Here is a 12,750-nt window from a genome sequence, read left to right on the forward strand (position 1 = left end):
AAGCAGAGATTATGATTCATATATCCTTCTCTTTTATCAAATTTCAAATCTAGCTGTTTCCAAATAGCATGGGATATATCTTGTTTAGTATTTACAGATAATTCTTGACTTACAACAGTTCATTTAGTGACCGTTCAAAGTTACAGTGGCACTGGAAAAAATGACTTCTGACCATTTTTCATACTTATGACCTTTGCAACATCCTCATGATCACATGAAAAATTCAGACACTTGGCAACTGATTTATATTTATGACAGTAGCAGTGTCTTGAGGCCAAGTCAGTGGGGAGGCTAGATTCAGTGAACAACCGTGTTACTAACTTAACTATAGTGATTCACTTAATAATTGTGGCAAATGTCTTACTTAGCAACAGAAATTTAGGAGTCAGTTGTGGTCATAAGTCAAGGAGAGTAGAGGAGGGGGAAGGAAGTAGGAAGGTTGGAGGGAAAGAGGAGGAGAAGTGGGGAAAAACAGGAGGGGAGTGGTGAGGGAAAGAGGAGAGGAGAGGAAGAAGAGGGAAGTAGGAAAGAAAGGAGAAAGGGAGAAAGAAAGTAGAGAAGAGGGAAGAGAGAGAAGGAGGGTGGATACAGTGAAAGGGGAAATGGACGAGCAGCACCCAAACTTACGTGTATTTATGTATGGCAATATATTTGTTGACTTGTTTGTGGAAGAAATGGGAAAATAAAATTGAATATATACATATATACATATAAATTACATACATACATACATATACATATATATACATACATACATATATACATATACATATACATATACATCATATACATATACATACATACATACATACATATATACATACATATATATATATATATATATATATATATATATATATAAATATAAATTTTATTTTATATATATAAAGTCGAGGACCACCTGCATATGTATGTATATATATATATATATATATATATATATATATATATATATATATATATATATATATATATATATATATATATATATATATATATATATATATATATATATATATATATATATATATATATATATATATATATATATATATATATATATATATATATATATATATATATATATATATATATATATTGTTAAGCTATTGCCTGCATGTTTTTCTAAAGAAGTCTAAAATGCTTTTTGTACTTTTGGTATCAGGTTGATAAAACACAGCAAATTTCTACTTATCAAGAAGTGATCCGTGGAGAAGGCATATTACCAGATGGTGGCGAATATAAGCCACCTTCTGAGAACCTGAAAAGCAGAGATTATTATTCAGACTTCCTCATTACTTTGGCAGTTCCCTCTGCAGTTGCACTGGTGCTTTTTCTAATACTTGCTTATATTATGTGCTGCCGGCGGGAAGGAGTGTGAGTACTTTGAAGCATTAATATGTGACTGTACATTTTTGTAAAGTTCTACACATGCAAAAAGATTGTTAGGTTCAGCTTAATTCAGTTCATAAAACAGGGCTTCGTATTATCTAAAACTTGAACTAAAATGAAATTTCTACCATTATCTTTCAAGCTAGCAATCTTAATTTGTTAAGAAACTGAAGAAGAAATTTACACTTGTCTCGTTTGGAATTAAGAGTAGGAAAAATGTCCTTCTAATAATTAAAATAAACTTTCTTGAGATTGTGAACTGAATTTTAGGACAATAAAAGCCAAAGAAAGCATTATTAAAAAGCAGCGAGCAACATATCATCAAATCCATTTTTATTACAGTCATAAGAAAGCAAACATAGTCCTCTTCCATTTTACATGCACATGTTCTGCGGACCTTTTAGTCCATCTTCTATTTTGCATATTCATGTCTTTATATCTGTGTTATTCCTCTTTTTCATTTCTTTCTATGCCTTCATCCATGCCTTCTCATACAGTTGTGGTAAATGCTCCTGAAGGACATGAAACTCAGGTTATGATTCAAGCTTCTTGTATTAATGCAGAAGCCCACATTTGCAGACCCGGCTGAAGTGTTCAGCAAAGGGCGGCTACTTCCGATTCCACAGCCAAAAGGGACTTTCTGTTTGAGGACAGCTTGGCTGATGGCTGCTGAAGTTGCTGGGGCAGCCCTTCAGGAGGTCATGCCAAGTTCTGGTTCTTTTATGGCTTTTTTGGATCATGATCCTGTTGTAATAAAAGCCAGCATTTCCATCCCTGTTTCCATCAGCACTTAGTTTTAATGTTCCAAATATCAATGCTATTATTTAATTCATAACTTTTGTTTTATTTTTAGGGAAAAGAGAAACATGCAAACACCAGAGTAAGTGTCTTTCTTTCTGGTTATTTTCTCCCATCTTTTAATTTAAGCATTTCCTAGGAGCTTCTCATTCTTCATGTACATGTATACCATTTTCATCCTCATTATCTTGTCCTTCATTACCAACTTAGCTGCTTTGAAAAAAAAACACTTATAAGGAGTTGAGTAGCACAAAATAAAAAGGGCTAAAACTAATAATAAAATAGATCAAAACCAAAAATTGTGTTTTGGGATTTTGAAAGGACTAAATCTATATCTAAAGGTAATTCTTCAACAATCTGGCACCTTGCAGATCTTCTGAATTATAATTCTAAAATTCCTAGTGAGCATCCTCTTGCTAACTGGGAATTCTCGGATTATAATTCCATCCTATCTGTAAGGTACCTCCTTTTGATAAATATTCATAGGGTATTGAAAATATTAAAATTGATTTGTGAAAGGAGTACCTTAAGTTCAGAATGTTCCTTCTATGAATGAGCTGAATAGTTACAATATTGAAAAGCAGTAATATATGAGTTTGATTGTATAAAGTTCCTTCAGTGGAATAGATTTCTGATACTCAATAGCAGAAGGAGGAAATTCTGAACCACATAGTCTTGCCAAATTACTATTTCCTGGATCTCAAGCAAGATTGTCAACCTGGGAACTGTGTTATAACAACATCTGAAAGGATATGGATTGCTCATCCATTTAAAACAAAAATGAGGATTTGTTGCCCTCTTGGTGTTGCTAAATACATCTCCCAGTGTTAGCAATGCTGGTTGTGGATAATGAAAATTTTAATTCAGTAATCTATGAAGGGCTACAATGTTTTACAATGTTAGTTCTATAGCACAAATAGGTTAAACATGTAGATTATATTGAATCTATATAGTTTTTCACAGAATTAAATGTAAACTAGAAGCAATGTAAATTGTAAGACAGGATTTTAACAAGGTCACTATTCTAAATAACAGCCATGTATTTTTATGGCAGCTTTTCATTCCATTAATTTTCCAGTGTATATTGCTTTTGATATCAGTGGAAATTTCTTTCCTGAAACAAATTTCATTTGGTTTTGGAAGAGGGAAATATTAACCATAATGATCTAAAGAGATAATTCCCCCTACACTATATATTGTTATTTCATTATGATCCGCTCTTTGCAAGTGTTGTGTAGGAAAATATATCTCAAATGCAGTAAACTTCTGATCATCTTTAATTCCCAGTGAGGAACTGGGAATAGATTTAATGGGCTGAATGAAGTTTTGCAGGTTTTATATAACCAACTTTCTTTATTTCTACCTACCTACCTACCTACTTACCATAACAAACAATTACTGAATATTATTTTGGTATAATGTTGTCCTTATTTAGCGACTACCCTATTTAGCAACTGTTCACAGTTATGAGTGATGAAAAAAGTAACTCTATGACCAATCCTTGCATTTGCAACCTTCACAGGTCTCTAAAACAAAGGAAACCTAAAGTAAGATCATAAGCACAGTTTCACTTAGTAGTTGTTTCATTTAATGACTGGACAATTGTTAAATGAGTACTCTCTCTCTCAGTGGGTGTATGTATATATCTATAGACTATTAAAACTCTAGTGTCTATTTGATAGTTTGTAACGTTCCCCAAAACACTGCATTATCATGCAAAACTTTGCCCATAAGGTTACCTCAAATGAGCTAACTTAACAGAGTTACAAGGAGCTATTATTCCCAAAGGAATTAAGTTCAGGAATTTTGTTGCGGCATCTTTGCTGCTGCTCTTTAGTGCTACCACACTCCACTGTCAGCTGCAGTCATGCGAGCCACATTTTCATTGTTCCCTGACAGTTTCCCATAAGTCCATGGGGAACCCAGAAGGAACTGGTGTGATTGACAGCACTCCTTGCCTAGCAAACTCTTTGCTTGTGGGAAACTTGTAGGAAGAAAGTCAGTGTAGAAATGGCACATCCTCCACCAGTCCCTCCTAATTTGCACCATGCCATTTCCCCCCATACTCCCTTGGTCCCTTTCCCTGCAGAGAAAAGAAAGTAGATGGAGAGAAGAGGGGAAAAGGGAACGAGGACTAGGGAGGAAGATGAGGAGGGAGGAAGGGGAAAAGGAGAGAGGAAAGGAATGAAGATTTCCAATGTCAACTGCCAAGTTCCCACAAGGAAGCTCTGTGAGGAAGCTGATAGGAAGTTGGAAGTTCCCACTGAATTTTTGCCTGTCTCTGATCTTTTTCTTTGTTTATGTGAGGAAATAGCTATGCAACCATGACCCAATTGGCCACAGGGTGTCCTCTTGTGTGTAGGGGTGGGGGGGTGGGGGGTATGTGCATGTGTAAGATTTCTTTCCCAAAAAAATAATTCAGTAATTTTTATATAGATCATTATTTGACAATAATTTGTTTGAGATTATATTTTGCAGTACTTACTATGACAAAGTCTATTTTTAAAAAAATCTTTCCTTTTTACCTAGTATTCAGCTGGTCCATCACAGTGCAATTCAGAAATCCACAAAAGAACTTCGGGAGATGTCAAAAAACAGAGAGATAGCATGGCCACTCTCAACACTTCCTGTTTTTCACCCAGTCACTGGTGAGATTGTACCACCTGTTCACCCAGACAATTATGACAATACTAGCATGCCACTGATGCAAACACAACAGTAAGTATCAATACAGATTGCTTGAAGTGAGGTATTTTAATTGAATTTTGATAGAGATCTGTTAACCTTTTCCACTACAAAACCATTATTGCAATGCTACTTTATAAGACAAAATTTTCAGCCTACTTGTGGTCCTACAGGTGGTGAAACTACGTTCTCAGAATGTTGGTTGAGGATTCTGGATTTTATTCCCAGCTCTTCTAGACTGTGCAGAAGATAGGAAAACTGCTCGTAGAATAATTTCGGCTTTGCATGTAGAACAAATTCTTGTTTGTTTTTGAAACAGTAACTTACACAGTTTTTAAAGAAAATGATTTAACATTGTTACTCAGTGAATAGGACCTCAAACAACATTTCATTGTCTAATTTATCCCTTTAAGAAAGTGCTTGGTAACTTTCTCCGTGTGGGCCGGAAGCCATGCCATTGTTGTCATTTCTGGGAGACTTATAGCTCTGACTTTGCTGAAGCCAATGGTGAATCGGAATGGCTCCCACTTTGCCTCTGGCCAGCTGCCTCAGCCCACTTACAGCCAGTTTTCATCCTCTGCTGGCCCTCCCCCAGCCATTCTCCTTCGCCAATGAGTCCCTCGCCCTCCCTTTGGCCCAGCCAATTCGCCCAGGCACCCTTTGTCCCAGGTGTTTCGCTCCTCAGAACAAGAAGCTGCCACCCAATCAGGTGGCCGGAGGCAACAGAGAGCGATTGAGGGGGCTGTGATTGGTGACAGGGAGTGAGCAGGATCTGTGGTGAATGGGGGGGGGCAGACAAAGGCTGTTTGTGCATGGCTGCTGAGGGGGGGCAGGAGGGCATTGGTGTTTGCACGTGGCTGGGAGGGTGCCTGGGGAAGGCGGCAGGCAAAGGCTACTTGTGCATGGCTGTTTCTGATGTCTGGGGGTAGTGGTTTTGACCTCTCGCTACTGCTGTTGCCTCTGTGCCTGGCCTAAAGCCAGATGGGCTATTTGGCTGCCCCCCACTGCCCCAGCACCATTGGACCCCCAGGCACCCCTCCCCAGGCACTGTGCAAGCACTGATGCCCTGCTGGCTCCCCCGGCACCAGAAACAGCCACATGCAAGCAGCCTTTGTCTGCAACCACCCGACACCCTCCCCAGCTGCCCAGAAGCATCAATGGGCTGCCTGCACCTCCAGCAGCCTCCCGCAAGCACTGATGCCTTGCTGGCCCCCCAGATATCAGGAACAGCTGTGTATAAGCAACCTATGCCCGCTCTCTCCCCAGGCACCCCCTCATCTGCACGCAAACACTGACGGCCTGCCACCCCCAGCAGCCTTGCGCAAGAAACCTTTGCCTGCTGCCTCCCACAGATCTTGCTCTCTCCTGTAACCTGTCACCAATCACAGCCCCCTTGGTCGTCATTCATTGCTGCCTGCCACCCAATTGGCTAGTGACTTATTTTCCTGAGGAGCAAAATACCCTGGATAAAGGACGCCTGGTTAAATGGGTTGGGCCAAAGGGTGAGTGGCGGAGAGCCAGGGGCCCATTGGCCAGGGAGAATGGCTGGGGGAGGGCCAATGGAGGAGGAAAGCTGGCTGTAAGTGGGCTGAGGCAGATGGCTGGAAGCAAAGTGGGCGCAGCCAACGATGGGAGCCTAAAGGTTCTAGACCCTGGTACAAGGTTCCCCAAAGAGCAACAAGCCATCTCTTTCTGTGTAAAAGGCTGAATTAATAGCTTACTTTTTGGAACCACAGATAACTTCAGGTGATAGGCCATCTCTGGCCTACAGGCAAGAGGTTCATGATTCCTACTTTAAGATATCATTTATAGCTAAAGAAAAACTGAATATATCTCTGAGAGATACTTCCAGGGATGAGAAAAAAGATTAAAAGAAAAAGGATTAAAGAACATACATTTAGACTCTTTTCAGTTTTCCCAGTATTGCCCTGTAGTATCTTAGATTTTCCTAATACCATATTCAGATAAATCATAGATGCTATCAGTAAGATATGGTATATGATGTCTGACTAGTTAGTTAATGTTTTAAAATAAGAGTGATTTATTCTTTGACTTGATTTGAGGTAGCACCACCACCACCACTGCACAACAGTCATTCATGCATGTTTGTAATGGAGAACAGTAATCAAAATGGAAAATGAGATATGATTCAGTGGAAAGATATTCTGGAAAGAGAAGCTTTAATTATGGTCATAAAAAATTATATGTAGCATATTAAGCATAAATTGCTCCAAAGGTTTATATATTTCAGGACCTTGAATTATATATCCAGAACTGTTAATTGTGTACTTCATATAATAAGAACTTAAGTAAGTCATTTTTGGCATTTATAGATCTAAAGGCTAGGTTTATTGAAAGGCAATAGTGTAATATTAAATATAAATATGTACCATTTTGTGATACTAAATTCCATCTAATGATTTTTTAGCAATATCAAGGTAAGTCCAGAAGCAAAAAAAAAATTCTTAAAACTATAAGTTAATAAGCCTAGATGATTTGTTGATTAGGTGTCATCAAGTTGGTGTAGATTCCTAGGAGTCAAATAGATTTTCTCCATGATGAACTGTCTCCAACACAGTCATTCAAGATTTCCAAGTGTGCATTCAATGCTACTGTATCTAAGACCATCCATCTTGCTGCTGGTCATCTTTTTCTTCTCTTTTCTTCCACCTTTGTAGCATTAGATCATTCTGCAGAATGCTAGATCTTCACATTATGTATCTGAAGAGAATAACTTAAGCCTGGTTGTTTGTGCCTTGAGTGAGAAGTTAGGGTGAATAGTTTGTTGAGCCATTTGTGTTTTCTTGACAGTCCATTGGATTCTCAGAAGTCTTATTCAACAGATAGTTATAGGTATTTTTTTTAAATTAAGGTTATTTATTGCCTACAAGTAGAATGATCCTTCTCTTGAATATCTAGATGAGATGGGTGACAGTATTTAATGACTTCTGTTTGTTGAAAATCATCAGAGTTCTTAAATCATCAGTTCATAAAACTAAAAAAATGGGGAAAATTTACTTTTTAGGGATTATATAGACCTGTATTTCATAAGATATAGAATTATTTTGCCTATATATTGGCAGTTATCAAATATTTATAACATGTTGATGAAGAAAAATGATATGCAAATAATAGACCAAAAGAAATGCAAAGGAAAACAGAATGATCACAAGAGCATAAGATTTCCCCCTTTTGAAAGAACTTTTTTTTCTTTGTAAAGGCAGGTATGATAGCCAAAATGTCTCAAAATGTCATTTTTATAAATCCCAATTAGCAAACAATTGTACATTATACATTTTTCTATTTGGAGGATTAATTATAATTGTGTTATTTTCTGAAATATGTCTTTAATATCCTTTAACACATAACATTTATTTTCTGCCAAGTATGTATGCATATAGAAGAAAACTGCTACTGTAACCACATTACAGTGAAAATAAATGCAGTATTCTGCTTTCTTATTTTTATGGATTCTAAATTACATAACAAGGGAGAACATTGGCTTTTATTGTTTACAAATAGCATATTAAAAGTTTTTAAAATTATTATTTATAGGAACCTGCCTCATCAGACTCAGATTCCTCAGCAGCAAACAGAAGGTGATTTTTACTTTTTAAAAATAAAAATAAATGAGCCAGGTTATAAAGGAATGAAATTTACACAAAATGGAAATTGTGTAGAGTCACACAAAATACTGTGTTCCAGACGTTCTGCCAACACCATTTCAGAGTAACTGTAGTTTGGATTAAACAAAATTTGGAGAGTTGTTTTTTCCTAGTTTGGTGAAACGAAACACAAAATAGTTTTGGATTCTGTTTCTAGAAAACAGTGTCATTCAGAATAAGTCTCTTGTTCTCTATTGATCTGTAGAATACCCAGCTCTAGGACCCACCTAGGTTAATGTAGTTCACAGCAGCAATAATAGCAAAAACTCAGTATATTGATGATGGATTTTTGAGTTTAGCTGTGAATATCATTTTGTTGATTGTGGAGCTTCCAAAATATCTTTGAAGGTGAAAGCACTTACATATACAAAGACTCTAGAATCTCAATACCAAGAGGAACTAAGAATGCATATACATTGAATCAGCTAAATAGCAGGTTAACCAAAGCAATCAGTACTGGTACTTTTTATATTTTTAGGTCTTGTCTGTAAACACATGAACGCACACCTTTAATACAATTTAAACATATCAGCTTCTCATTTGAAAACCGCAGAACTTTAATTCACCAACTTCAAGTCCAATTTTCATGCAAGAATCTTTACAAGAAACAGCAGTAACATATATTCTGGAGAGCCAAGACAAAATATCATAGGAAAAACAGTCCACTTTTATTTCAGCCTAGGCTGTTTGGTCTGCTGCTGGCCAGAGCATCACCCCTTTGAAGAAAACCCCCAGTCTAGTCTAGTCTAGTCAAGATCCCTTATAAGCAATTTCTTCTTCTGCGGCTCACTCTTTAGTCATCAACTATTTAAAGATGGTTAAATCCAGAGTGACTCCCTTGCAGTGCCATGCACTCTGTAATACCTACTGTTTTTCTCCAAAGCTCCAGCCAGATCATCCGAGCATCCAACTTAAACCAGGATAGAGACAAAACTATTTCCTCCTGTCTGTTGGTCCAAACTGAAGCATTCAAAATATAATACCCAAGTGCAAAAGATAGCACTACATCAACTATATAGCTAGAACAGAAGAAAACATTGTAGACTATAACATTTTGGACTGTATTCAAATTCAACCTGTACTGCTCTGGATTCTGTCTGCAACAAAACATCTGAAGTATATGTTTCAGTTCACCAACAGAGAATCCCAAATGGACTATTCGTTGCATGAATACATTATGCAGGAGATTTTGCAGATCCCTATTACTGTACAGACTTATTGCAATCTTTTTTTTCTTTAATCCAGTATTGCATAGTTTTTGGACCATCGTTCACTGAGCAGAGTGAGATGAGATGGGGAGATTTGCATTACTGTTAATTATCAAAATGCATTTAAATGCAGTTATGTTGACATAGAATTGTTGGTTGTTTCTAATTTCTGTCTAAAAATTGCAAGCAGGCAAACAGGCAATAAATTAAGCTTTGGGGTATGCAGACACCTAGGAAAATGTTTTATTTTGAACCCGGAGGTTCATCTGAATCATTTCAGGTCAGGTATGACTTGGCAAAGCCAAAACCTGGAACACTTGATTATTCAAGGCTTTGGACAAAGCAAAATCCAGATGGGTCTAATATTTGTGCAAATCACCTCCTTTCATCTCTGCATGTCCCAGTTATCATATACCTCTCATTAATTCCTGTCCTTTTTTGCCTGAGCTGCTGCTAATATCTCACCATCCCCTATCCCATTGGCTCCCTCCCCTTTTTTCCATTGCACTATGGAATATTGCACCAGCTTGCTTGTTTTCTTGATCTTTATTAGTTTTTACAATAACATTCTTTAGTGCTTAGTAAACAGCATGTTGTCTGGGTTCATATGTTTAAAAACAATAAAAAATAATTAATTTCTATAATTCCATAATCAATATATTAATTAATTATATATTTCTTTGACCTTCACTTCATCCAATAGTATTCTTCCTTTGTCAAGATTAAGCAAATGTTATTCTTAAAATTCAATACATATAAATAAAAATCTTTTTCTTGTGTTTATACAAATAACAGTAACAGCATATAGCATTTTTTCTTATCAGTTTATATGTCAATTATGTTTATAAATGTCATCTTGTTAGGTCACTATATGCCCTTTTTCAAGATTTTTATTTAAGCTTAATTTCCCCTCTGTATTCAAACTGTTCTTATCAGTCATAATTTTTTCAAAGTTAATAACCTTTAAATATCCAATCTTTTTGTTCATGTGCACCACCCCAGTATTTTTACATTTCATATATTATAGAAATTGCTATACTACTTATATATCTTGTCTTAGTGTGAGACCCCTTTATATCCATAATTTATCTATTCTTTTAACCGTATTCAAACAGAAATTTCATCATATAGTACTCGGTCTGTTAAGTCATATCAAATCTCTCAGATCTGATTCTAGCCTTCTTTGCAGGTAGCTTTCCAAGTTGGACTTACCCGGGGGTTTTCCTGTATTTTTGTAAATGTTGTTGGGAATAGAAAAACATGTTAGATAAGACATGTATTTTTTTGTCTCCCAAACTTTAATGATTGTCCTGGTTGCTCTATAGTCCATTTTATTAGGTCTTCTTTCCAATCTTCAAGTTGATTTGAGGTCCTGAAAAATAGAATATATTTTCTGTTTCCATTTTTGTGGCAAAACCTTGCAAGTTTTCTTTTGTTTGTATTAATTTGTAGTTCTCTTCCTCTATAGCTTCCCTCTTTGGGTCATTGTCCTCTGATTTGTATTCTATTATCTGGTTTATTTGTTCATTCTTTATCATTTTCTGAGAATTTTTACTTGTAGGTTTAAATTGCAAATGTGCTTGTTTATGCCATCAAAGTTGTTTTTAATCTCATCATGAGTTGAAATTATTGTCAATAGAATCTGTCGCACTATTGCATACAGTTCCTCCTGAAAAGTGAAGTGTTGCTCCTACAGATCTCTGATGTTCTCAGCTGGAGCCTTCAGAAGGGGATATTAGATGTAGTTTCCTGCCATTTTTAGATATGTATGCACCATCCATTTTATCTCACCCTTCCAGATGTTCTTTCACTGGTACCATAGTCTCTGTATTTAGCCTTTTAAACCACCCAGTCTTAAAGTCCAAACAACAAAATTTTATATAGTTCTTATCTTTATATATAGCTTTTTTATATATAATTCAATGTGTTTCCAATTATCAAAGAACCACTGAAAGCAGTATTTTATAATAGTTCTTCTGTTCAGGGGTGTTACAATTTATCTACCAGCCAAAGTTGCAGTCCAGAATGTTTGACTATCCAGTAAAATCCCCCCTAGAAGATTAGCCAACAGTCACTTTTTCTGCAGACAGTTCTTGAGCTTAAAGATCACAGCTTACTGAATATTTATAAACCCAGAAGGTCAGCAGTTTTTAAAACAAATATACTTCTCAGTCTGTAGTAGATGTTTTCTTTCCTTGTTTCCAACTGTTTTCTATTTGGCTGAAGGTCACTAAGGTTCAAGGTCCAGATTATTCTTTGTTTCTGGGCGCCTTGCCAATTTCTGAGTCAGTGTTGTTGTTGTTCTATACTTTAATCCTTCATTAGATGTCAGTAGTTATTCATTTTTCAACTTTTCAAACAAAGAATTATTTTTTTATAATTTCATCAAAACTTTCAGATGTAAAATCTTAATGGTTTTCTTAATTTTCAGATTTATCCAGTAATATTGTTAATTTCAGTTCAGTATATTTCTTTCCCCCATCAAACTTAAATCACTGTTTACGTCTATGGAAGGGTGGGGGTATAGTGCCCTCCCTTCTCACTTTTGGAGGATTTCTTGCTTTGGGGAATCTTTTCCAGGGAATCAATTACAAAACAGAAGAGAGAAGATCAATATTCTCATCCAGTTCCAAGCATGCTATTCATTGTTGTTCTGGTTCATGCTTTTGGACTTTGGCTGCTGGTAGCTTGGGCTAGACACTGATGTGCAGCTAGCCTTTCTTCTATTAGGTTGGAGGGCTTCCTCTGGATCAAATGGATCAATCGCTGTAGTTCCGTGATCATCAGGGTGCCCCTTGTTCATTGCCTGTCTGAGGCAACTTTTGACCCAGTTAGGGTCTCCTGGCAGAGCGAAACCAGCCATGGGGTGCGGAGCTTCGCAATCCCTCAGCTGTGTCACTATGAGGTAGAACTGGAAGTCCTCATCTTTGTGATCTTCTTAATGCTTTCCCTTTTCTCCCTCCTCATATCACATGAACTACTGTTTTGAGATTTTTGTTGAC

At 36.5% G+C, this 12,750-nt stretch overlaps 1 protein-coding gene across 3 annotated transcripts in view; it reads left to right on the plus strand.

The window, feature by feature from the left end:
* SGCE (sarcoglycan epsilon) overlaps nucleotides 1-12,750 on the plus strand; it is a 35,497-nt gene that overhangs the window by 21,250 nt on the left and 1,497 nt on the right. Inside the window, exons 7-10 of one of the 3 annotated variants that reach the window (XM_081344160.1) lie at nucleotides 1,166-1,377; nucleotides 2,246-2,272; nucleotides 4,720-4,908; nucleotides 8,431-8,474. In XM_081344160.1, the coding sequence (XP_081200286.1) occupies nucleotides 1,166-1,377; nucleotides 2,246-2,272; nucleotides 4,720-4,908; nucleotides 8,431-8,474 (472 nt within the window). Of the gene's footprint in view, nucleotides 1-1,165; nucleotides 1,378-1,955; nucleotides 2,273-4,719; nucleotides 4,909-8,430; nucleotides 9,469-12,750 lie in introns of those variants that run through there. The other 2 variants (XR_014028533.1, XM_081344159.1) reach the window with 2 other exon arrangements.

This window comes from Vipera berus (genome assembly GCF_964194415.1).
Source record: "Vipera berus genome assembly, chromosome: Z".
Classification (NCBI taxonomy): domain Eukaryota; kingdom Metazoa; phylum Chordata; class Lepidosauria; order Squamata; family Viperidae; genus Vipera; species Vipera berus.